This window comes from Manis pentadactyla, chromosome 10 (assembly GCF_030020395.1).
Source record: "Manis pentadactyla isolate mManPen7 chromosome 10, mManPen7.hap1, whole genome shotgun sequence".
In the NCBI taxonomy this organism is placed as follows: Eukaryota; Metazoa; Chordata; class Mammalia; order Pholidota; family Manidae; genus Manis; species Manis pentadactyla.
The window spans coordinates 37,823,568-37,850,188 of record NC_080028.1 but is presented as its reverse complement, the minus strand read 5'-3'; the positions used below and the strand labels follow the sequence as shown (position 1 = coordinate 37,850,188).

Here is a 26,621-nt window from a genome sequence, read left to right as displayed (position 1 = left end):
GGCACTGTTACGCCTTCCTTTGCTCTCCCACTGCTTGATCCAAGTCTCTATTACAGTCCTCTTATCTGTATTATAACCTACTCACATATCTGTCTGCTCCAACATGAAGGGCAGGGACTGTCTACTTATATCTTTGTAGCTTCAGCACCCAGAACATAGTACTTCCTCAATAAGCAACTTTCCAGGAAATCAATCTAGCCCCACGGGGACGGACACCTTTGAATCCCAACCGTGCTATGGGGCTTTATGACTCCACACACATGCCTCTCTCAGCTCCTCTCTACCATTCACTTGGGAAATCCATTTGTTCATTTTATTTATTTATTTTTTTTTTCTAAAACTTCTAAGACCAGGATAAATAATAACAGGCCAATTTTGTGGATTTTTATTCCCCTCCTTCCCATTTGTTCATTTTTTATACTCATACTTTTCACACTCAAGGCCCAAGAGGCAGCTGAAATGTCACTTTTCCTGTGACATCATCTTTGACTCCTCTTTCCCTTCCCAGTTATATCTAGATTTCTATCCCTGGCATTTCATAGCATCTATCTTTATTAATTAGTTCTCTTAGATGTTTTTTCCTCTCCTCAACAGACCTTTGAGACCCTAATGTGTAGTACCATACATGATATATGGCCCTTAATTCTAGCTGTGCATCAGCATCACCCACACAGTTTCTTAAAATACTGATTTGGAGGACCCCATCTTCAAAGAGTCTTATCCAATAGATTTGGGGCAAAACCCTAAGTTACTCCCTGATAACTGATGGGCAGCCAGGATAGAGAACCTCTGTAGCAGATATAAAAACTTACGTTAAAGACTTGTATCCATTAATTGAGGGGAAAACAGTATTCAGTCAGCTACACCTGAACCAATTCTGAAGGTTCCTCTCACTTAAGTAACATAGGAACAGTATGGTATCTTTCTTGCTGATGCTGTGGGTCCTTTAAAAACTATAAAACTGATCTACTTGAAAGGGTCTGTGGAAGAGAAGCAAAAGTAGTAGGATGTGCTGGGGCTAACCAAGGTAATGGCACAGAAGAACAGAGACAAGAAAAACAGTTTTATTTGGACTGAGAGTTGGAGAGTGAGAGGAGGAGGACCTGAGATAGCACATGAGCTAAAGAGTAGAGATTAGGTTCCAATATGGCCGTCAGAGCTAATACACCAAATGGACTCTACTTGGATTGTACAACAGCCTTGCAGTTAGTGCAATTAATAAAGGCCTGTGGGGAAATGTACTTGCTACTAAATCACCCAAGCACACCATCACAAAAAGGTGCAGGTTGCTTTTTTCTACCATAATTATAACACAAGTATTACAAAAGAAAGTAAAAAAATCACATTTTGCAGATCTTAGACTTGTCTTCAGCTTTTAGCTCAAAGCCCTCACCATCTTCAAAAAATAGTTCTCCTGTAAATTCATCAACTAAAAGTTCTATCCAAGCAGTGAGAAGACGGCCTTTGCTAGCCAATGCAATTATTTTCCCATTTTCCCTAGCCACTTATGGCTGAACATAGAGTGAGGCTCAGATGGCGGAGAAGGAAAGGGGGACACCAGGGCTAATTTCCCCCAGTACAAGATGGCCTCTGAAGCTTGATGGGAGAGCAGAACTGGAGAGACTTGAGGCAAGGGTTCCAGGCCCTGTATTCAGTCAGAGTCACTGCTGGAAGAGGAGGAGGAGGAGGAATGCTGCAAGGGGAAAGGGGAAAGTAGAGAGCATCAGATCCAAACAACCTTTGATCACTCCATGGGACATTCTCTGGTGCTCTATCCCTCCACCCAAGTACCCCTTGCTTCCTAAGAAGGTCAAGAGTCTTGAACCAGACTGTCCCTTAAACAGCAAAAGCAAGTTCTTTCAGCAATAAGCATACAGGAATGGATGAAACCATCCGAAACCATTGCACATACTGCATTTGGAGCAAGTTTCCAACCTTCTTTACCTGCGCCAACTCCTAGGCAAGGAATCAATTACAGGCACAGGCATAGTCTAGTGATAGGAAACAGTGACCACCTTATAAATGCTTATTGATTAGCTACATGGGAAGCTCCTAGTGGTTATGAATCTAAGAAAAGTGAGTAGAAACATCAACTCTGTGTGCATCTATCTCTTCTTTTTCCTAAGCCCAAATTGGGAGAAAGTGAGCAAGGTGGGAAGGAAGGCTAGGAGAGTCCTACTCAAGGCTCTTTACATGCATTCTCCCATTGACAACTGTCATTAAAAACATTTTGGAGTCTCTCCAGGGTAATTCCTAACCCACTCAATCTCACCTTTTCTTCTCAGCCTTCTACCAAAGATCCAGATCCAAGAATTAGCACTCAAAGTCATAGGCAAATAAATACTATGCAGTAAAATGTAAATTAGGGCCTCTTCAAGCTCCAGGTTGGTTCAGTCCTTCCAGAGTTGTCCTGAGAGCCCCTTTTACCCTTGCTAATTAACACTCCTCTAGAATGAAGATACTTAGCCTTGGGGCTGAGCATGAAGCTTAGGGTTTGTTTGAGGCTGAGAGTCACTGACTGCTCTTGTCCTCAGTTTCCCTGCTGGGTGGTAGGACAAAACACCCATGTAATTAACTCTACACCCTAAGAACACTGAGGGAGAGAAAGGAGCTCAAGGAACTTGGGCCAGATTATTATCTGTTAATTATTACATAAGACTTTGCTTTGTCAAAAGACCAACCCTATTAGTTGACATTTTGAGCCACCTCAGCAGATGTGTCCAACTTGCTAAAACATGCACCTGGGGGTTGGGGTGGGGGCAAAAGTTCTGGGAGAGAGAAAGGCAGACTAGAAGGGTTTTTTATTCTGATATCCATTCTAAGGCTCAGCCTAGCCCCTCCCAGATAGAAGTCTCAATTAGATATTTCAAGACTATCAGATTCTTCCTAGTGGGAATCCTTTACAAAGAGGAAAAACCATTTACCAGAGCAACACAATTGCTACCCCATGTCGTGAGACTGCATATCCCCCTTACCCACCCCAGCCTGCCTAGTCCCTAAGAGAGGCATCCCTTCCCAGCCAGGCTCCAAAAGGCACTGACCTTGCCATGCTTGTGGTGTTTGTGCATCTTTTTATGAGCTTTCTTCATTTTCTTCTGCATCTTCTTGTCCATCACCATTCCTGGTCCTACTATGCCAGGAGCCAATGGAGTCACCGGAGGCATGCCAGGGGCAGGTGGAGGGTATGGAGGGGGGTAGGGACCTGGGGGCTGATATCCTGGATACCCCGGTTGTGGCACAAAATGAGGGGTCCCGCCTGGAGGAAAAGCTGGATTCCCCTGAGGAGCTCCTGGGGGAGTGGGAAAGGGGCCTGGAGGAAAGGCAGGATTGACAGGCGGTGGATAGGCAGGGTTGGAACCTCCAGGGTACCCGACATTAGGAGGACATGGATTTGAGCCTGGCTGTCCTGGTGGAAGAAGCAATGAATAAATTAAGATTAGAATTGCCCAGAGCCTCTGACAACAAACAACAACAAAAGGAAGGGGATTCGGTTTCCTCACTCAACACTTAAAGGGAAATGGAAAAGTGAGGAAGGAGAGTGGAGCGTAAGGGAGACAAATCTGCTCAGGAGAGTGAAAAAATTATGTCCCTGGCATGGCTGAGGAGAGAGGGAGACAGTGAACGCTGAGGAAAGACAAGAGCATTGGTCAACTCTTGCCTAACGACTTTGCCTTTGCGGGTGAGGGGAGAGGAGGAGGAAACCTCATAAACTTCCTGTCGTGGGGCCCATCTGAAAAGGGGTTGGAGTGGTTAAAGAAATCCCTTAAACACCTACCGGCATTGGGATTCCACATGTTCAGGTGTTTCCTCCAGCCTGAGGAGAAAGAAAAGAAGGCACAAAGCTGACAGCCCAGAGGTGAGAAGAGTATTTAGAGACGGAGACGGAGCCTAACCCCAATGCCTCCGCCCCACAGTATAACTGCAGAGAACTACCACGATCTCCACATAAGAAATGTTTTTCACCCGTTCCTTCACCCTCTTCCTAGTTCCCCAAGCACAGGAATCTAGCTTTCAGGGCCGCTCCACCTCCCACCACTGCGGTCGCAGCTGAAGGTCTCTAAGTCCTCAGGAGAAGAGCAGAGTCCACGAATCTCCCTACCCTCATCACTCACCTCCCTTTCGGTGCCTGTGTCTAAGACTTCAACCACCCACAGGCTTAAAGAAGGATCTTCAACAACAACTCCACGCCCCCCGGGGAGAGGGGTGGGAGACAGGACCCCCACCACAGACTAAGAGGAAAAAAACCTGCCTCGAGCCGACACGAGGAAGACAGCTAGGCAAAGACCCTCAAATGCTTACATATGTAGACATACCCCTTCCCCGTTAAAAAGGGCAACTGAAGATCCTGGCGAAGGGACCTCTGACCCAGAAGCGGAGACAGGAGGAAATTAGGGAATCCAAATGCCCCGTAACCTTTACACCACCACCCGGGTTTGACTCATCCTTACACTGGGCATCACTTCCTGGTCACCGTCCTCCCCTTCCTTAGGCTTTCAGCACCCGCCTTTGCCACCGCCTAATTGGTAATTATGTGGTCATTCGGCACTGTGATTGAAGAATACTCTCGTCAATCACTCTAATCCCTACTGGGCAACAGGGCAATGGTTGAGGTAGGGGTGGAGCTGAAGCCTTCCGGGCTGGGTGGGTGCGGAGGAGCGGGCGGGCCGAAATCCTTGGGGGCGTGTTCAGGGAACACCGGCGGGACGGGGCGGAGGCGGAGCCAATTCCTGGGCAAAGTCCCTGAGATTCCCAGAGAAAACAGCCGCTGGGCTCTGAGCTCCTAGTCTAGTGGGTGCTACACCTTGTAAAGTGAATTTGTTCAGTGTTATAACGTAAAAACAGAGCTGAGGGAAGGGCGGGAAACTGAGTCCCAGCACCAAGTCTCTCTACTGCCACCTTCCTCCTGTCTCCCGTGGGAAGTAAAGAAACATTCTTACGGGAAATACAGATGTCCTATTCTCTCCTAGGTTTCCCTACCTCAATTGCAAACCTCCGCCATCCGTCGAATTGTGTAGGCCAGCAACCAAGGAGGTCATCCTTGATGGTTCTCTCCTCCACCTTTCCCCCTACTACAATGCCACGAAATGGCCGTTTTGTCTCCCAAATAAATCTGTAATCCGCCCATCTGTGTCCATTTTACCTGCTCCCAACCTACTGGACTGCTGCAATGGCCTTTTTTAATATATCACAATTAACAAGCTTAATTTAATGAATATATATATATATAAAACCATGCACACAAAACTTTAAAAATACTCATTCTTTTTAAGCATACTTAGAACATTTATAAAAATTGGCCTCAACTAATATAATTCAAATTTCAAAGAATTGTATAATATATACTATATTCTCTGACCACAATATAAAATAAAATACAAACACACACCTGGAAATTAAACAAAAAGTCTTCCAAATAACTATGGCTCAAAGAATAAACCATGATGGAAATGAAATACTATGAACTAAGCCATAATGAAAAATTACATCCCAAATTTGTGGGATACAAAAAACATGAAGATAACTTTTAAACTGAGTTTGTCTGTTATCTTAAAGTCTTTGTTAGATTTTAAAAATACTTTTTATTTTGAAATGACTTTAGGCTTACAAGAAATTGCAAAAATAATGGAATTCCCATGTATCCTTTACCTAGCTTTCCTCAATGATAATATCTTACATAAGCCTTGTACATTTTGATATATTTTAAAATCATGTTTGTAATATTTAAAAAATATTTTATATCATATTTGAGATGAATTGGAACATTTTCTTTAAGCTCTATGGCAATTTATATCTGCATTATTTGTTTCTTAGAAGATTGAGTTTTGAAATAAATTATTGAAGTCTGTATGGGCATGATGCCTTTTCCAAGTTAAATATTTCAAACTATCCTTTTTTTAAAGCAGCTTTACTGAGATATAGTTCATATACCATACAATTCACCCATTTAAAGTGTACAATTCATTGGTTTTTAGCATATTTAGAGCATTGTGCAACCATCACCATTATCTAATTTTAGAACATTTTTGTCCCCCCTAAAAGAATCCCATAACCTTAAGCAGTCAATCCTCATTCCCTCCCTACCTGTCTCCCACCCCACCCGAGCCCTAAGCAAGCACTACTCAACATTTTGTCTATAAATGTACCTATCTAGACACTTAGTATAGATGGACAATTGTATAATATGTGCCCTTTTGTGACTGGCTTCTTTCAATTAGCATAATATTTTCAGTATTTCCTGATACTACATTCCCTTTTATAAAGGAAGTACTGAATAATATGCCACTGTATGGATTATTATCATGATTCTCATTAAGAATTATTACTATTAGATCAGGATAATATTAACCTCCCTACAGGACCCTCACAGATTGCCAATATCCTTCACTTTTCTCTTCCGCTACCTGCTACTTGGGAAATTCTTCCTCATATTTAAACTCAGATAATTTAAAAGCAATTAAGTAATGCATCTGTCATTCATTTATTTAACAAATTCAACTCAAACTAGCCAGGTACCTCTGAAGATAGAGAAAACACAGTAGATAAAAGCCTTTACCTTCATGGAGGTAATATCCTGATGGGAGAGCAGAATAGAAAGGAATATATCATAAAATGTCAGATAGCAGTGTTTACTATGTGGGAAAATGAATCAAAGTAAGGAGAGGAGCTGCTGTGAAAGTATTTATAGATTCTCGTAAGGCATGGAAAAGAGTTCAGATTTTATTCCAGTATGATTGTAAGCCTCTGGAGAACTTTGAGCAGGGAAATGACATGGTCTGATTTTCATTTAAAAAATAATAATTCTGTAAACCAATGTTCATTGTAGTATTGTTCATAATAGCCCAAAATGGGAAAAACTCACATGTCTATCAAATGGATAACAAAATGTGGTATATGCATACAGTGGAACAGTATTCAATTCAACCTTGAAAAGAAAGAGAATTCTGATACATGCTACAACATGGATGAACCGTGAGGACATTATGCTAAGTGAAATAAGCCAAACACAAAAGGACTAATACTGTAAGATTCCACTTATATGAAGTACCTCAAGTAATCAAATTCATAGAGACAGGAAGTAATTGCCAGGGACTGGAGGCTGTGGAGAATGGAGAATTATTGTTTAATAGGCACAGAATTTCAGTTTGGAAAGAATAAAAAGTGCTGGAGATGGATGGTGGTCAAGGTTGCACAGCAATATGAATGCACTTAATGCTTCTGAACTGCACACTTAAAAATGGTTAAATGTCTTTTTTATAATTCTGGCTACTGTGTGGTGAAAGAACTGGATAGGGAGAGATGGTTAAAGTGGAAGCAGGAGCCCAGTTAGGAGGAATGGTGGTGTCCTGGATGGAAATTGTAGAGATGATCAGTAATGGTCAGACTCTGGATTTTTGAAGGTAGAGCTTAGCAAATTTGGACTGGATGTGGGGTGTGAGAGAAACAAAGAAATTAAGGATGAACCCAAGGACACTGAGCATCTGGGAAATAATGATGCCATTTACTGAAATAAGAAAGATGGGGATGGAACAGATGTGAGTACATATGGGCAAGTTAATTTGAGGATGCCTATCAGGTATCCAAGTGGAGAAATTAAGAAGGCAGTTGAATTTGGCAATCTGGAGCTCAGGGAGTGATTTGGCCTAAAGCAGAAAAAAAATTGAGAGTTATCAAGGTTCCTAAAGTTGAGGAGCCAGATGAAGTCAGTTAAGGGGAAAGTGCGGCCAGACTACTAAAGAGGGCCCAGCGCTTGACCTGGAACCTGCCAATGTTTAGAAATTGGGAAGAGAAGAGGAAGGAGCAAAGGATACAGAATTAGTGGCCAGTGATGAGGGGGAAAATCAGAACAGAGTATGAAGAAAGGATTCAAGGAGGAAACTATCAAAGGAGTCAAATGCTGCTGATAAATAACATAGGATGAAGCCTGGGAATTGGCCATTGGATTTTGCAAGGATAATGAACTTTTTAAAAACAGTTTTAATTACATGGTAGAGATGAAATTTTGTCTGAACAAACAGAAGACAGAATGAGAAGTGAAAAAGTGAAGATAGCAAGTAAAAGTAATTCTTCCAAATGTTGGTGAAAAAGAAAGCAGAGAATGGAGCAGTAATCATTAAGAGGATGCCCAGTGTAAGAAGGGCTTTTGAAGATGGGAGAGTTTAAAGCATTTTTGTAAACTGATGGGAATAATCCAGTATTCTTAGAGAAAAAATGATGTTGCTGGAGAAAGAAAGGACAATTGAAGGAGTAAATTCCTTAGTGATTAGGAAAAGCAGAGTAAAGCCACTGACCTCAGATAGGACAGTTCACTTAGTACAGTGTAGTTGTTGAGAAAATGAGCTCTGGACCCAGACTACTGACTGTGTGACCCCAGACAAGGTATCTGAAAAGAAATTCCCATGCCTCCATTTCTCTATCATAAAACAAGGGATGATAATAATACCTAACTAACTCATTGTGAGAATTACATAACCTAATACATGTGAATAATACCTGTGAAGGACTCAGAACACTGGCTGGGTATATAGTATGCCCTGTATACATGTTGGCTCTTATTATTGTAAGAGGAGGGAAATCAGAGTTTGCAGGTCCAGATGCAAATGTGTTGGTAGATTTAGTGGTTGGGAAGATGTGACCATTTTTTGCTGATTACTTCTGTTGTTTTTTTTTCTCCAGGGAGATAAGAGAAAGATTATCAGCTAATAGGGCCAGGGGGAGAAGGTTAGAAACGGTCATCTCAGAAGTGCACATACGAATTGAGTAGGGAAGTTTTAGTAGGATTGCTGAGCAGTATGGAGGGTTCCCGTGAGGTTTGTGGACTGTACATGAGACCAGGACAGGTGGTGGTTTCCTCCAGTTAAATGTACAACTGTGGAATGGAAAAAGAACTGCATTTAACTTAGGTGAGGTTTGCCTGGAAAATACAAGAAGGTAAAAGAGAAAGAGGAACAAGGCTGTCAAGAGTACATGCATGGTAGTGATTATGGTGACAGACAATGTCAAATAAAACAAGTAAGGAGGGAATAATATAAAAGGGTGGCAGACAGTGAAAAAGTGGCAGGGTCAATGGACTGGCTATCCCAATGCAGGCTCTCCAGAGTAAGTCAGCTAAAAAGGTAGGAGTTGGTAAACAGAAAGTGGAATGTTTGAAACAGACCTTGGTGGCTGAGATAGTGGAGGAAAATCTTGTTGGAAGTAAAAAAGTTGAGTGAAAGGATTAAATAGATTATCTTCATAGTGACTAAAGTCACCAAGAATGATAACAAAAATAGTGATAAAAAGAAAAAGACTTAGAGCCAGATGCTGAAATGTTCAGCACATACGGAGGAGTGACCCAGAGGTATGTAAATGATCAGGAGATGGAGTGGCAAGTGGTGTGGCCTGATGGCATTTCAGAGAGGCTTTGGGTTTTGGAGAAAGATGGAGAAATGTTTGGAAGTAACAACAGACAGAAAGGAAAATATCTCTCCTCCTCCAGGGCATGTGAAAGAAAAGGCAGCTACCACTCCAGGAAAAACAAGGTTCACTTTAATGGGTAGAAGAAGGTGCGGGGGATGTTCAGAGAAGAGGCTGAAGATATGGAAGATTGTGTAGATATTCCCAAGACCTATATTCCTATAGGCACCATAGAAATACAAAGCAGCATTAGACACATGTCATCTGCTTTCTGAGAACTTCAGGTATCTAAACTTCAGTTTTATGTCATAAAACTATGGTTCTGGATCAAATATGTGTCACTCCAGGAAGTCTTGATACTTCTCCTATCAGGTCTACTGGCCAGTAAACATTGAAAATGCCTTAGCACATCCAAAGGGAATGGCACCTTCCCTGAACAGATAAGAAAAATGAGGCTCAGAAAAGAGAAGTGGCTTATGGCAGGTTCCACCCTAGTTAGTGGCAGATCCAGGTCAGGAACCCAGGACTCCATCCAGTCCACCAGGCTATGTGGCAGAGTCCTGAACTAGGTGCTCTAAAGAAACCAGAGGAATATAAAATATGTTCCTTCACACCCTCCGTGCTTTCAGTTACAGTCTAGGTGAGAACACGAAGCTCACAAATGAAATGACTTCAGCAAACAATGTATCACTAAAGCACAAAATATGCTACAAGTTGTGTTCATAAGTGCCAAAGGGAGGAAATGTCAAGTCACATGTGGTTTTTCAAAGAATCTTTCCTGGTGATAGGAAATTGGATTGCATGCTTTTCCTACATTCTTTAAGTAATTATGAGAATTAAAGTTGGAAAAGTACAGGAAAGTAGAAAGAAAAAGCAAATTACTTTTGAGGTCCCATCACCCAAACAGAATCATTACTGTTAATATTTGGCATTTCCCCCCTAGTCTTTTTTTCTAGGCTTAGAAATTTTTAATTAATAAGTAAATATCTAATTTTAATAGAAAAAAACAGAGTTCAAAATTCAAGAAATTTTTAAAAAGGTAGGCAGTAAACAACAACAAAAATCAGTCTTCTTCCCACCTTCCACTACCCATTTTCATCCACACAGCTTTCCTCCCATGAGTCCATCTCTATTTATAGAGTTATGTTTTCCAGTTTCTAAAAAGCTCATTAGCATGTATATTGCATCCCCATAAGCATGGGATCACAATCATGGCAATACCATAGTAGGTAAACACTAGATTTTGGTCAAGTAATCATCACAACTGGAACTTTAATCATTTATCATAGAACCATAGAATTAAAATCATAGGGTTGGAAATGACTTAGAGAATCATTTATTCAACTTTGTGAGAAAATTAAACAAGTAGAAGAGTTTACAGCTAGGAAAGCTAAGATTATAATCTGGGTTTTCTAGCTTTTATGTTAGTGATCCCTTCAGTATAACATCTCACAACACACCCACTCAAAAACAGAGCAAGTAAACATTGCAATGCTTACCACAATTCTCCTTTGGTTCTTTGTATTTATGGTCTCTCTGAAGTTTTGGAGATGGCCATCATTTGTTTGCTTAATAAGCTTTATTTTTTTAGAACAGTTTTAAATTTACAGAAAAATTGAGAAGGGAATATAGAGTTTTCATATTCCACACTCCATTCCCCCAATCATTCCCCCTATTATTAACATCTTACATTAGTATGGTGTGTTCATTACCTTAATGATCCATGAGTATGAACTAAACTCCATACGTTATTCAGATTTCTTTAGTTTTCACTCAATGTCCATTCTATTCTAGGACCTTGTCCAGGAAATCACATTACATTTACTTGTCATGTCTCCTTAGGCTCATCTAGGTTGTGACAGTTTCTCAGAATTTGTTTTTGATGATCTTGATAGTTTTGAGGAATACCAGTCGGGTATTTTGTAAAATGACCCTCTATTGGGATTTGTGTGTTTACTTTGTGATCATATGTTTATTTCTAACCTAACATAACCCTAGACTTGTCAGCTTATATGTGTATATTCTTTTCATGTGACATTATCCATTTCTAATAATTTATGGCATTGTGACAACATCATTTTTAATGGCTGAAAATCCCTGCTCTGTTAAATCTGTGATCTTGGATATATTTATAAACTTCTCTTGATTCCTTGGTTTCCTTCTCTATAAATGGTACTCACAGGTTTGTCATGAGAAAGGCAATCAGACTGTTGAGTAGAAGCAAGACATAATAAAAGTGTGTTTAAAGATTATTTAGAGAGGGGTGTTTAACCGAGACTGGGGAAGAATAGGTGGCCCAGAGGCAAATGCAGGAGTTGGGTCCTGCCACCGCACACCCTACACTCCTGGAAAACTGTCCATTCAAGACCTAGCTCAAGCATCCTGTGCTGTGAGACCTTCCCACTCAAGCCTCAGAAAAGGACATTCCCCTAGGACATTGTACAGGACTCCAACAAAGTGGGTCTCTGAGAACCTTCAGAGCAGCAATTACGTTGTATTCACCCTCCCTTCCCCAGTGCCTAGCATGATATCCTGCCAAATAAAGCTTGTGGAAGAGAAGGAAAAGAAGAGAGACAGGAGGAGCTCAGGGTCACAGGAGGGAGAAAGGCGCCCAAGGACAGAGAATCAGGAAAGCTGTCTTTCCTTTGTACACCTGCCCCCAGTCACTGGCCAAAACTGCAGTGAACCGAATGCCCACAGAAGGATCTGAGAATTCAGCAAGTAGGAAAGGCAGTGGTAAGGCAGAGCAGAAAGGCACCATGTTTATGTTAGCATGTATATAGATCACACAAAAGCTGCATATTTACATGTAAGAAATGGTACAGGCAGTTTGGAGATCCTGGAACAAGGGCCTTGCTGAACACTGAAGTGGCAGACACTCAGCTGAGGCCTACAAGGGAGAATGGTGGCAGGGAGGAGTTGAGAAACAGTCTTCTGGGCAGGGAGGTGGGCAGCTGTGTGCACAGACCTCTGGAAAGGGGTGGGCCTTCTGAGGGTGGGCCAGGGTGGCCAGGCGCTGCTGTACACACTCAGCTGTCAGCCGTGCTTCCGGGTCTGGATCCCAACAGTCCTCTAGGAGCTCCCTCAGGCCACCAGGGTCCTGGGAAGAATGACCAGGAGGCAGCTTGATCCCAGGAATCTGAATGGTCGCCTGAGAAACCCCAGGATTAAAAGGTGTCCACTACTCCCCGGTTTCCAACACTCCTCTTCCAGTCCTTCCTGAAGCTACTTCCTCCTCCCCCTCACTGGAACCAGCCCTCTGTATCTTGTTCCCTATGAGACAGTTCTCTGGGTGCCTCCCAAGGTGTCCATCTTTTCCTCTGAAGAGCTAATTCAGGTTAATGGCTTAACATGCTGATGTTTTGAAGTTTCTCTCCTTCATCTCAGGCAACCAGGGTCTTCTACAAACAATGCCTGGGCCTCTGTTATCTAACTCAACAAATACTTGTGCAGTGGAAATTTCAGACCAGATAGCAGGGGAAGGGGCTTCCTGTTAGGAACTATTTGTGCAGACCTCTGAAATATCACCTTTAGGCCAGTGCTTTAACCCTTTATAACTACGACTGGGTTTTATTGGGTCATGGCAGAAACACAGGTATGCAGGACAAAATGAGGAACTATCGGGTTGAACGTTGGGCTCCAGTGTGCCAGGAGAGGAGCCATCTTGGGGGCAGAGTTCAGGGTAGAAGCAAAGACAAGGAGTGCTTCCTGGAGGGGACTGAGGAACAGGGCTAACTGATGAAATGATGGTAGAAAGAAGATAAACTGAGGTATGTGTCTCAGGAATGCGTTGTGTGAAATGGAGGAAGAGGATGAACTGAGGTGCCTAACAAGTTTGAGCAGCTTCAGCTGAACAGGAACCAGGAGCGGTGGGAGATGACAGGAGAAAGTAGATGAACTGATCCTGGCAGACGTGTCTTTGAAGCCCATGCCCAGACTCTCCAGGTCCCAAGCCCACCCCTGTGGCTTCTTACTGTGGTAAAGCAGCACCAGGTGGAAGGGATGTAGGGGCGCCTTCTCTCCTCCACTGCTAAGGTCCACAGCTCACAGCTGGTGGGGGTGCTACCCAGTTCTGCCTCATAGGCCATTTGGAAGGGTGCCGGTCTGTTGTCTGGGGAAAGGCACATGTGGCTTGGCATCAGCAAGCCCAAGAGTGCCTCCTTGTGGAAAGGCCAAGAGGCGGAAGGGCAGAGCTTCTGGGGTCAGGATGTAGGTGGGTCTAGAATGGGTGAGTGGGCATGGCTTGGGTGGGGGATGGGGGAGGAAAGGGACACTGTCATATCCACCCTCACCACCCTTACCAGGGCACAAATCCAGGCAGCGGCTCAGGATCTCCCACAGGAGCAGAGCTAGAGAGTAGACATCAGCTCGCCGGAGGGCTGTGCCCCAGTCCTGCAGGTCCAGAGTCTTGTCCAAGAGCTCTGGCGCCATGTACCTCTGGGTGCCGGCCTGGAGAGCAAGGCGTGGAGGGCCAAGAATCATCTCCCCGGCAATGCTCACCACAACACTGGTCCATGCGACATCCCCCAGCTAGATGCAGGGATGTCCCAAACTGCTGTACTGTAGCTGCACCGCTGGGCACAGCTTCAGCAGCAGTGACGCCACCCTGGGCCTCACCCTTACCCACAGCACTCACCTCCATGATGGCAGCTGGGCCTCGGGGTTGGGTAGGGGCCCAGGTGGGGGGCTGAGCGAGGCCAGGAAGCACCAAGGCAAGGCCCAGATCTCCAATGGCACATGATCCATCCTCCCGAACGAGCACATTCTGGCTACTCAGATCTCGGTGGGCGATACCTGGTTTATATTGGCCTATGGGAGAAGCCAAGGCTGAAGGGTCTTTTTCCTTTCTTTTTTGACCTAGTTCTTCCCCTCTAAGCTAAGGGAGAATCAGAAAAATAGCAGTGTGGCTCCTGACTCCCATGGCTTCCTGCTCCCAGCTCACCCACCATCTTGCCAGCGCTCTTCATGGAGAAATGCCAGACCCTGTGCCAGGGACAGTGCCATCCGCAGGGAACTTCCCCAGTCACTGGTGTGCTGGGTCAAGTAGTGGCATAGGGAGCCCTTGGGAGAAGCAGAGAGAAGAGGGAGACATAGAAAGTTGGAGGCGGCCAATTCACCCCAGGGAGCAGAGATCAGTCAACAGACATCCCCCCGCATCTCCCAGCAGACAGACACACTAACACAGCCAGGCCAACCAACAGGCAGCAGAGGAGTGAGAATGTGCCTGTCAGACTGATGGGAAAAACAGTAACTCCAGCTCAAGTGTCTTGAGCCACCTACTGTGTGCCAGCCTTCTGTAATCCTTGCAACCACCCTAGGAGTTAGGTATTCCTGTCAGTCCTGTTTTATAGATGAAGAGTTTTAAAGAGATCTTGCTGGAAGTCACTTGGCAAGAGAGAAGTAGAGCTTGAAGCCAAGCAGCCTGACTCCAGCATCACTCAGTATTAACTACCCTACACTGTCTCAGAAGTCTTGGGACAGAGACAGAGACAAACGAGGCAGGGCGAGCTGGCAGGGGCACCACTCAGGAACACCCTGCTTGGGGACAGGGAGGGATGTTGAGTGGGGAGCAGCAGGTGGGGAGCAATCGGGAATTGGAGGGAAAGAAGCAAGAGTCTCTCGTCTGACAAACATTATCGAGCACCTCCAGTGTGCCGGGGAAGTTACACACACACACAATAGTATTTTTTGAGCTGAGCAGTGAGGCACATGGTCAAAGAAGGGACTTTCCAGAATCCAAAATTTCCAAGGTGGACGACCCATAGGTGCTGATAAAATCCCACAAGGCCAGTGTGGTCTGGCCCCTGCCTACCTCTCTTGCTTCACCCATTGGGCTCATGATCCTCCACTCCATCATGTCTCTTTCTTCTCTTACAGTGCCCTCGCTTTCAGCACTTACCTGCTTGACATTTTACACTTAGTTTTTGGTGACTTGATCCACTTCTGTCTCCCCCACTACACTGTAAAATCTATAAGGCAGGGACGGGGTGTGTTTTTCCTAGCATAAGAAATATGATATATAGTCCATAAATATTTGTTGAATGAATAAGTGAATGACTTTGGAGGGCCATGCTTGCAGGTATTTCTTTAACGGTTGTCTTTAAGGTTGGGAATAGGAATTGTTTTTTCCTTTTTTAAAAATTGTATTATTAAGGGAGGGAGAAGGGGGGAAAAAGAAAGGGGGAGTCTTACAATTAGCATGTATAATGTGGGGGGGCATGGGGAGGGCTGTGCAACACAGAGAAGACAAGTAGTGATTTTCCAGCATCTTACTACGCTGATGGACAGTGACTAATGGGGTATGTGGGGGGGACTTGGTGAAGGGGGGAGTCTAGTAAACATAATGTTCCTCATGTAATTGTAGATTAATGATACCAAAAGAAGAAAAAAATTGTATTTTTTTAAAATTATCAAATGTACTTTGCAGTGGTTCAATAGTCCCCTTCCCCTTCCCTCGCCTCTTCCCCTTCCCCTGGGACTAGAAATTGTTCTGACTTCTCTCCTTCCTTATCTTTATTTTATGAGTTAAAAATACTAGCAAGTATTGCTTATGTAACAAAAAAGAGAAAACAATAAAAATCATGTTTAATGTTTTAAAGCAGAGGAAATCTAAAGCAGAAAAATAAGCATGGACAGCACCCAGCTGCCATCCAGCCCTCCATCCACACCCAGGCAAACACACACACATTGATTCCTCCCACCTCACCTTGGGGTGCAGTTCCAGTACCAACAGAGGCCCACAGGGCAAGGTGCCAGGGCACCCCCTGCTGGCGGTAATAAAGCGGACAATGTGGTCGTGCTGCAGGCCTGGCAGCTCATACAAGGCTCTCTCTGCTTGGAACTGGGCCATAGCCCTCAGGGGGAAGGCCTTGATGGCTACCAGCTCGCCTTGCAGCCGCCCAGTCCACACCACAGCGTGACCGCCTTCCCGGATTACCTGGTGGGGACAGAGCGCTGGCTGTGGGCCTCAGCTAGTAGCAGGGTGAGGCTGCCTCCCCAGTGCACCGTCTGGGAGTGCCTGGGGGCCTCCCTCACTCCCTTCCTCCCTCCCTGGGCACCTGGGAGAAGCACAGCTCCGGCAGTTCCGGCAGCTCCGCACTCCAGTCGCTGCCTAAGTCTGGCTCTGGCTCTGGCTCTGGCTCTGGCCCACCTCGTACTCTGCGGGCCTTTCGTGGTAGCAGGGCTGGGACGGAGAGGAGCCTTAGAGTCAGGTGCACAGGCATGGAGACTGGGACTGGGGCTTTGTGGGAGGCAATTGGGTCAGGATGCGGAGTTCTCAGCACATGGGCCAGGGATCCCGGAGAGGAGTCAGAGCTTTGGGGCAGTGTCCGGGCGTCACAGGGGAGGGATGGTTAAATTAGTACCCAAGATGATGCTGCCCAGCAGCAGAAGCAGAAGGAACAGCCCCAGCAACACCAGCACCATCCACATGGATTCGCCTGGACATTAAAGCAAGAATGCAGGCTGGATGAGCCCTGCCCCATATCCTTTCTTCTCCCCGTCCTCAGAGAACCTGCTTCTCCACCTACCCCCATCCTGGTCACAAGCCCCCTTATCTCTCAGTCACCAGGGCAACCAACTTCTCAAGGCCAGGAGGAGGGAAGCTTGGGATGGGGGTAGGGTGAGAACTAGCTCTGTTCTGCCTCTCATCCTATCCTTGGCCCCAGCCCCCTCCCAGCTCCAGCACCCTGGGGGGCTACCTGGGACAGCCTGGGGACCCTGGGAGCCAGGAGTCCCAGGGCCCCCCGGAGGAGGCAGCTGGCTGTAATTGGCATTGCAGAAGTCAGTGCCACAGGAGCAGGTGAAGAGAGTGGAGACGGGGCTGGGGTGGGCTCGGGGGCTTGGGTCACAGTAGGGGGACTCACAGCCTGGCTCATCACTGTCTCGGCATCCTGATGTGGGGGGATTAAGAGAAGAAAAGAGAAAGGAAGAGAGTGCAAGCAAGAATAACGGAGTCTGGGAACAGAGAGGATAAACCCTTTCTCTATCAGAAGCATCCCTTCCATCTCATGTGGGCTTTTCTTTCCCTCTGCACATTCCATTTCTCCTCCTCTTCCTCAGCTACCACCCCCACCCTAGGATGTACCTATCTCCCACCCTAGCTGTCACCTGCCATATACTTTGCCATTCACCTTGCATCTCCACCTGTGCCCGGTCTTGGGTTAGGTTCCAGATCCCAAAGCAGCAGCGGCTGTAGAGGCAACGGATAACCCTGGGGGGCCCTGGTCCTGCATCTAGCAGCTTCCCCAGTGTCTTTGTGCTTCCCCGAACTCCAGGGGCCTCAAAGAACACACAGGTCCGCCTGCTTGGGAGTGCTGTGGCCCAAGATGGGGAAAGGGGAGAGTTCAAGATGGGAGTGAATGCTGGGGCAAAAACAACAGCCAAAAGGAGAGACAAAACATTTTTCATATCCCAGAGCTGGTATGGTAAAGTCACAGAAGGAAATTGGGTCAGTAGAGGCCTGGAACCTGACCCCACCAGGGAGACACATGGGTCTGCCTTTGGCCCTCACTCGCCCACCCACTCACCACTCTTCCAAAGAGGTGGCTGTTGCTTCAATGCCCCTTTCCAGTGGGTAGGTGGAGGACCCTGCCCCTCTCTGCAGACACCTACCTTGCACAGCTGCAGGAAGCAGTGCCCAAAAGCCCAGAGTCCCCAGCATCGTGCTGGAGGAGGAGCAGCAGAAGGGGAACATGAGCCGCACAGCTGCCCCTGGCCAGAGCTACCTTCAGATACAGAGTACTGTGGGGCTTCTGGTCCTTTAGTCCCCAACTCCGCCCCCCTCCCTCTCCCCAGTCTCTGTGGGGGAGACAGCTGCTGTGGGGGAGAGGATGGGTGTGGGGAAAAGCAGGGAGAGAGAGAGGGAGGAGCAGAAAGCCAATCTCATATCCTCCTCTGTTCAACCACCTCCTCTCTCCTCTGCAAAGTGGGAGGAGGGTGCCTTGGAGGCCAGCTGAGAACCCAGGGACGCCTAACTTCAAATTTCTGCCCTTTGCTCATCCTATAAGAAAGTGCTGGATCCTATCAGCTCTTCCCAGGCTGGAAACCAAAGTGAGGTCAAATGCTCAGAGCCATTCAGCTGTGCCCAAGATCCCTTCTAACCCTTATTTTCAGGGCTCAGATCTGCAGCACCCTGGGCAAGACGCTTCACAAACCATACTAGAGTTGACCTCATTTTCCAAACTCAAGAATGAGAAAGCATTTATATAAAATTTCTCAGAGTTTAAAAAGATTACATTGGAAATGGGTATAAATGGTAAGTTTTACATTTCCAAAATTAAAAAATCACATTGCTTCATTCACTGAATAACTCACCATTGCTGGAAGGTAACAAACTTTCGTTGAGCACCGCTGTGCTAGGGCACAGCTAGGGCTGTGCACTTTACAATTATTCCATCTAATGCTCCCACTACTTTTTATTATCTTCACTTTATAGGTTACAGAGCTCAGGAAACTTGCCCAGGGTCATTCTGCTAGGCAATAGCAGAGCTAGGATTTGAACCTGTTCTTTGCATTGCCAGGATGCCTGAAAACAAATACAAAAGTCAGCAATAAAAGTATTTCCTAATATGCCAGGCAAAGAAAGACAAGTATCAAATGATTTCACTTATCTGTGGAGTGTAAGAACAAAGAAAAAACTGAAGGAACAAAACAGCAGCAGAATCACAGAACCCAAGAATGGACTAACAGTTACCAAGGGGAAAGGGACTGGGGAGGGTGGGTGGGAAGGGAGGGATAAGGGGGAAAATGGGGCATTACGATTAGCACACACAATGTAGGTGGGGGGACACGGGAAAGGCAGTATATAGAGAGAAGACAAGTAATGATTCTATAGCATCCTACTACACTGATGGACAGTGACTGAAATGGGGTGAGGGGGACTTGATAATGGGGGGAGTCTAGTAACCATAATGTTGTTCAGGTAATTGTACCTTAATTATATCAAAAAAATATATATTTCCTAATACAATATTTGAATATTTGAATTTGTATTGTTGAGAAAATATTGCACCATTACCTGCCATTAAGCCACTAACTGGAAAGCGAGGGTACAGTTCAAACTATCAACACTAGAGGTCAGTAGACATAGGAGAAACTCAGTGCAAGGAGAGGGCAGAAAGGGCCTCCTCTGATGACTAGTGTCTGTATCGTACAGCTCCTGCATCTGTTAACCTGCTGGGACTGTAAACTGTGAAGGGAGAGTATAGGGTGTGTAGAGGGAGTGCCAGCATGGAGATGGAAAGTTTATGGCTTGTGTGGCAATAGAGAAACAGGAGTCCAACTCCACCAGTCTCTTCCCCAGAGTAAGGAACTACAGTAATAGGTAATTTGTTTCCACCCTTATGAGTAGGTGGCTCCCACAAGAATTGAGTTAGAGACGACCGGTTCCGTGTTTTCCCAGCCTTCCATCCCCCTGGTGGCTGCCTGGAAACCCTTTCTGGGAATGGTATGGCTTAGACCAGGGATAAGGGTTCTGAGTACTACTGATTCTGGAGTCTTCCTTCTGGTGAGCCTGCATGAAAGGAGAGAGTAAAAGCACCACCATTTGTGAATCAGCGGCTGGAGGAATGACCAAGGCTAGAGGCACATGAACAGCTGCCCATCCCTACCTTGGGCCCTTCTGGGAGCCTGTAGGGCCCTACCAGTGAGGTGGACTGTTGTACTGAGTTGCTACTTCCTTCACCACCTCCCAGATCAGATAGTTGGGGGCAGGGGTGGGGCAGGGAAGGGTAAGAAAAGGGTGGAGTTGAAGGTCAAATAGCTTCTTGTGTCTGGAGTGTCTTAGATTATCTCCTCCAGAGCAGAGCAAGATTAGGATCAGGCAGTAAGGTAGAATCTCCTCACCCAAAGCTGGGTAACTATTCCTCTCAAATATAGAAGCATTCCCGCCAGGTTTATGGGAACAGTATCTGCTCTGAGCAGTCAAGAGTTTTAGAGCTAAGATGGTGATAGAAGGGGTAAGAATCTGAGAGCTGAGGGATGAGAAAGGTCCTGAGAAGAGGCCTTAGCATAGGAATGGAGGCTTCCTGGATTCTACATACACAAAGGCCTTCATTAGGATCCCCTGATTAAAGTCTTCAGTGGCCCAATAATACCTTTGACACCACTGACTACAAGGCTAAAGTGAGTTGTTTATTCCTTCAATTCAGCAAATATCTATTAGGTCCTGATCTTAAAAAAGTATTGCATTAGGTGCTGGGCCTACAAAGATACGTGTGATTCCTGCCCTCCAGGAATCCATTCTCTAGAAAGGTACAGACATATGAACAAGCAACCAGAAAATTATGTGTCAGTCTAGGGGTTTGAGCAAGGAGCTGTACCAGCAGAAAGATCAAATAAGCTAATTCTGTCCAGGGCATAGAAGTCAAGGGAAAAAAGGTGCCCAGAGGGTTTCACAGAGAAAGGGATATTTAAATTGTGTCAAAGGTAAACACACTGAAAATGAGTAAAAGGAGGGTGATTATTATAGGCAAAGGGAACAGCAAGAATAAAGACACAAAGGTATGAACATTACCTGTGTGTTGAGGGCAGAGGGATTGAGCAGGAGAAAGGAGTAGGAGATATGAAGCAGAAAATGACCCTAGAGATAGACTGGGACCAAATCGGAAAAGTTTCAATTCTCTATCAAGGAACTAAGACTTCTAAGAGCTAAGGATTTTAGGTAGGGGTGTGGTAGTGATGTGGTAGATAAGATGATCGAGGCTGAGGGACTAGAAGTAGGGAGATCAGTTGTAAGACTCAAGTAGTGGCCAATGTTAGTACTAGGACAGTAAAAATAATAAAAAAGGCAAAAGTTGAGATATATTGTGGTAATATTGATAGGATTGGTAATCAAATGAATTTTGGTAGATTAAAGAGAATTTAAAGATGATTCTTAAGTCAAATGGAAATGTTAAATGAAATGGGAGACACAAAGGATTATTTCCCCTTCTTACATGTTGAGTTTGAGTTTTCTGTGGGACATCCAGATGAAAATGTCCAGTAAGCAGGCTGACAGGTTGAGGGAAAAGTTAGGGCTTAAGGTTAGGGACGTATGTAATAGCTATCATGGATGCAACTTGTTCAAGGAGACGAAGGGTAGAGTAAGGAAAGGGCAGACAGGAAACACCAGTATTTAAGGAATGGAGGAAGAAGTGGTTAGGAAGGAGACAAGAATTGACTACTCAGGCGGTGAAGGAAAACCAGGGGAGTATCAGTTACACACTCCACGGGAAAAAAGCTCTAAAATGCAGGTTGTTGCTGAGGTCTAAGAGGCCAACATCTAAAAGACCACTGGAGCGGGCAACTAGGTCACTGATGGTTATGAGAAACAATTTGGTAAATGGTGGTTGATGAACAAAGTGGCCTGAGGAGTGAAGAAAAGAAAACGACTTTCACTAACTTTGGAAATGGAAAGAACTGGATCAGCAGCTTGAAGAGTTAACAGAGGTTTTTCAAAATGCAGAGGGAGAGACTTTAACATGCTTATTGGCTGACAGAAGGGAATCCAGGAGAGACTAACAATGAAAGAAAATACCAAAACCAAGAACAAAAAGAAGTCAAAGATTAAGTAAGGTGCAGAGGACAAGTAGCAGGGTTGGCCTTGCAAAGGAAAAGTATTTCTCCTACTAGAGAAGGGGGTAAAACTGGTATTGGTGAATACACAGGTGTTTGTAGGGAGAAGAGAGATGGAAATTTATGTTTCCATTTTCTCCATGAAATAGGAAGCAAATCATCTGTTGAAAAATGGGGTCAGGATTTGGCAATTTACAATTAATGGTATTTGTCTCGCTTACCAGACTAATGCAGAACTTGGTAGCAAGGCTTATCTTTTTTTTTTCATCTTCAACCTAGCTTAGGACCCAGGACATAAGAGCTCAACTGATGTTTATCGATAGAACAGATGACACAACTATAAAGACTGTTTAAGGCTGCCAAACAACCCTGGCCCCCCCAAAATAAACAAAAACTCCCCAGTAAAATGTTAAAATGTTCCATTGCTAATGGCTACATAAGGAAATCAATGGCTGAGTTTACCCATGACGGAGTGATTGACAAAGCAGATACAGGGAGTCAATAGAAAATGCTGGTAGCCTTAGTATAAACAGTTGACCAAGGATTCTTTGATAGGAAGGGAAGTGAAGCCATAGGCTGATGAGAAATTGTAAAGCCTATCAGAATAATTTCAATTTCAGTTTCAGAGGGGGCCGCAATCCAGATTCAATCATGTTACACACAGATGTTATTAAATGAATGTAAAATACGTTGGGAGCTAGATCTTGGTTTCTAAATACCGTTTCCCAATAAAGAGAACCAAGGCTCCTTGCGGAAATGGCTGACCCTAGAGCTGGGGCAGGGAAACCCGAAACTGAGCCTGAGGCACCTTGTGTATCAGAAACTACTGAAAAAAAGATGTAGACATACCAAAGGGACACATAAAGACATTCTGAAAGAGCACCAATGGCCAAAGCTGGGATAAAAAGCTAGAGCAGAAGAAAAAAACCTTAGTGATACATTAACCCAAGAATAAAGCAGATACACAGGACATATTAATATAAATTGATGGAGAAGAGACAGTCTCATTACAGAATTCCAAATATGTATTATACTGTTCTCACCCAGAGGGGAAGCTGAACTCCCACCAATCCCATTAAGAGTGGGCTAGACTTAACAGCTTGCTTCCAAAGAATAGGGAAATAGAAACTTGGCAAATAGTACCATAACCTAGTGATGAAGATTATCATCAGTAATGTCACGTAACCATTTTTCCCTTGAAAGGATGTGATAGGTTTTGGAAGAATACACAGGTAAGTGTGTATTTTTCCCCAAATCCCCGGAAGCTCAGTATAATAATCTGAAAAAGATCACATACTCAGATAGAGCATATTCTACAGAACACCTATAGTATTTGGCCAATACTCCCAAAGACTATCAAGGTTGTGAAAAACAAAAGACGAATTGTTACAAATCAGAGGAGACTGGGGAGACCTATCAACTAAATGCAACATGGTATCCTGGAATGGATCCTGGAACAAAAGGATTTCAATGGAAAAACTGGTGAAAACCATAAAACCTGGGGCTTAGCTAATGTACCGGTGTCAGTTTCTTAGTTTGACAATGCACCATGATAGTTAACAATGTGGAAAACTGTGTAAGGGGTATAAGGAAACTCTATGTACTATCTTTGCAACTTCCCTTCAACAGTATTCCAAAATAAAAAGCTCATTAAAAAAAAAAGAGCTCGGCGCTGCCCGTTCCTCTTGGTCCTCCACATTTCTGTGCAGTTGTAGCAAACTGATAGGATCATGAAGCTCTTTACCTGGGAGTGAAGTGCAGGGCAACTGTGCTGATTAACATGTATGGGAGCACAACAGTGTAGTTGGAAGCCTTTGTTGGATTCATTTTAACCATTATTCTCCCCATTCCCAACCCTCTCAACACACCAGAGACATGGCTTTTTATTAAAAAAACTTTTTTTTAATTGGTTTACAAAGGAGCTACAGACTACATTGAAACTAATCTTTGTACAAAAGGCAAAAAAAAAAAAAAAAAAAAAAAGCCCCCCAAATACCCAGAGATAAAAGGTAGGGGGAGATATAAGAAAGGAAGATATACAAAAGAGCAGGAAGAAACTAAAAGATAAGAGATTAGCATCATACATACACAAGATCTCGGGGGGAAAAAAGATCAAGAAAGATGAGAGCGCACTTCGAAGTGTTTCCCCACACAGCCCTGGCGGTGACTGGACTGGAACCAACAAAACACAGCATGAGAATATTAAGAGATTTATAAAGGCAACAGTGGTAAGGAGACTGGTTACCGTCAGCATTAGAAACAAACTTCTTTGAGGCACCAGAGACTGGAGCACTGCCCCTCCCTCCCAGAGGATGACAAACTCCAGAAGAGGAAGCAGGCCCTGGGGCAGCTGCCATTGGTGTGTGAGGAAGGTGTCTCCTCAGGTCAATCTCAGCATAGTTTCCCCACCTTTCCCCAAAGTCTTTGTGTCCTAGACTCCAGGTAAGGACTATGGAAGGCCACTGGGAGAAAGGGGTGATCAGATATATAAAAGACCTGCCTTGTTCACACTGTTCAAGAGCAGCTGCTAGGAAAGTAGAGGGCTGGGTTGATGAAGCCCATCCCCTGCGGAGAAGGCACAGTGTAGTTCCCGAAGGTGAGAGAGGAAAACACACACCCCAGGAGAGGTATCAATAAAGTTCTGGCTGTCTGCAGCCCTGCAGCCACTTAAACCCATTCGTTATGCTTTTCTCTGATACTGAAGGGAGTTGAGGGATTCTCCTTTAGCAGGGACAAGGAAGGTAGGGTTGTTTGATAATGAGGAAACGGGGAAATGGGACAGAATACTAATTTCTCTCAAATAAATCTTTTGGAGGAAGTCTTTTTGGGTTTGTAGAAGTCGAATTGGAGAAGACCTAGGAGAGGAATGAAGACTCCACTTTTTCTCCCTTTCCCAGTCTTCAGTCGAAGGCAAGTGGACCAAATCTGGAAGAGGGAGTAGAAACTTAAGCTTAAGGCTGCTTAATGTCCTCCTGGGGACTGGTGTTTAGGGAAGGCAGACAAAAAAAAGAATAGGTCAACCTCAAAGCTGGTCTGCTCATCCTCCCAAAAGAGGTTTGTACCCCAGGAGGAGAGCCAAGAGGAGGCACCAAAGAGAGCACACGCTCCCAAACCAAAGTAATAACCTGCCCATATTTTATTGGCGGTTTTCAAAAGCAATGTTTTCCGGGGTTGGAGAAGTGCCATACCCTCCTCCCTTTCCCCAAAGCTACTGCTGCCACCTTTCATCCTGCACATTAAGTTACTGGCTCTCTTCTAAAGGAGATGAAATTCTGAGATTTTGCATTTCTCCTCCCAACTCCAAAGAGGCTACCCAGATTTGGATGGGGAAAGGAGAGCTTTGCAAAGAGCTCCTCATTTGAGGCAGCTAGACTATCCTCTTTTCCTTGGTACCTGGATCTCTTAAAACTCACTTGATCTGATCCCAAAGTCCAAAAGGCATCAGGGTACTTACAATTGAATGAAAACCTGAAGCAAGTAGCACCAGGGCTCTCCCAAAGCACAACAGGGGCCTGATTAATACCCCCAGAAGAACCCCTCACAAGTCTGTAAATGTATTATGTCCTAGCAAAGATCTGCAGCTTCCAGTATTCACGCAATGTGAAGATATTAAAATACAAAATATATTCTGAAAGTCAAACATCTGCAGTTATAGTGCTTTCTCAGATTTGTTAAAAAAATACAATGCTTAGTTTCCTATATAGGATATACAAAAGCAAAAAAAAAATATATATATATATATATATGTATATAGTAGAAATAAATCAACCAGCCATAGTAATTTACAGCTTTTGTCTCTAGCCCTCCCCCAATCATAATATTTACCCCACCCCCACACTTCAGTCTATACTTTCCAGGATCAAGGGTTCTATTTATTCTGAACCAGACTGAGAAATATCCATTAAATTGCATTCTGCATAGCACCCACAAACAGAGCATCAGCTGTGAGGTCCCTGAAGGAAGACAGTGAGTTACTGCTCTGGATAAAAAGTCAAAATACAAGCAGTCAAATGACAAGCAGATGAATGTGAGTGGGTAACCTAGAAAGACAAAGGAACAAGGGCTTTAATATTCCACTCCTCTGGGCACCCCCAGCCCTGCAAGGTTTGGTCATTAAAAAATTTTAAATAAAAAAGCAACTCATGAAAAAGAATTTAGAATCAATATTCCTGTCAGTTACATTAATTTCTGCTGGCCAAAAGCTCAGGGAAAGGGATTTTCTAGCAATAAGCTCCTGACTCAAGGAATGTAGGCTCCTAACTTCCTATGGAAAAGACTGAGAGGCTCCCTGCTGCTGGGAGACAAACCAGAAGCTGCTGCAGTTTGGGGGCCAAACAAGATGCTGGGTCAGGAGCTTCCTTGGTGAGGACATCAGGGAACTGGAAAGAACTGGATATACATTCAGTCACAGCAATGCTAATGAAGAGGCTTGAAGGTAAACCAGCATTCCATCCCAGAGAGAAACATCATCAAGTATCCTAAAAGCTTGTAGTCCTTAGTATCATTAAGCTAGTTTATATCTAATAATTTCATACTGGGGAAGATTCCATTCCTTGAAACGCTCTAGCAAAATACTGCACACTCCAGTGAGTTATCCCGCCCCTTTCCTCCAAAAGATGCCTATGTACATGATTGATTACAGACATGAAAGAATAGGGTCCGAGGTCTGCCTT

The 26,621-nt window shown here is 44.5% G+C and overlaps 2 protein-coding genes across 9 annotated transcripts; both read right to left on the bottom strand.

The window, feature by feature from the left end:
* Positions 1-1,042: 1,042 nt before the first annotated feature.
* Positions 1,043-4,437, bottom strand: PRR13 (proline rich 13). Of its 4 annotated transcripts, XM_036915284.2 has the most exons (5): positions 4,314-4,437; positions 3,776-3,814; positions 3,311-3,406; positions 3,042-3,256; positions 1,043-1,693 (listed from the first exon to the last, which is right to left on the bottom strand). In XM_036915284.2, the coding sequence occupies exons 2-5, from the start codon at positions 3,792-3,794 to the stop codon at positions 1,652-1,654; spliced, it is 372 nt and encodes a 123-aa protein (XP_036771179.1). In that variant the 5' UTR covers positions 3,795-3,814; positions 4,314-4,437; the 3' UTR covers positions 1,043-1,651. The 4 variants fall into 4 exon arrangements, with proteins under 4 accessions (XP_036771179.1, XP_036771177.1, XP_036771178.1 ...); XM_036915282.2 differs by having other exon boundaries at positions 3,042-3,406; positions 4,314-4,436; XM_036915283.2 differs by having other exon boundaries at positions 3,042-3,406; positions 4,300-4,405.
* Positions 4,438-9,841: 5,404 nt separating this feature from the next.
* AMHR2 (anti-Mullerian hormone receptor type 2) lies at positions 9,842-26,515 on the bottom strand. Of its 5 annotated transcripts, XM_057486666.1 has the most exons (12): positions 18,709-26,515; positions 18,007-18,059; positions 17,526-17,708; positions 17,094-17,285; positions 16,758-16,832; positions 16,452-16,576; positions 16,100-16,330; positions 14,340-14,454; positions 14,030-14,202; positions 13,695-13,842; positions 13,368-13,504; positions 9,842-12,493 (listed from the first exon to the last, which is right to left on the bottom strand). In XM_057486666.1, the coding sequence occupies exons 2-12, from the start codon at positions 18,053-18,055 to the stop codon at positions 12,284-12,286; spliced, it is 1,638 nt and encodes a 545-aa protein (XP_057342649.1). In that variant the 5' UTR covers positions 18,056-18,059; positions 18,709-26,515; the 3' UTR covers positions 9,842-12,283. The 5 variants fall into 5 exon arrangements, with proteins under 5 accessions (XP_057342649.1, XP_036771137.1, XP_036771136.1 ...); XM_036915242.2 differs by having other exon boundaries at positions 18,007-26,515; XM_036915241.2 differs by having other exon boundaries at positions 17,526-26,515.
* Between the last annotated feature and the right edge of the window lie 106 nt (positions 26,516-26,621).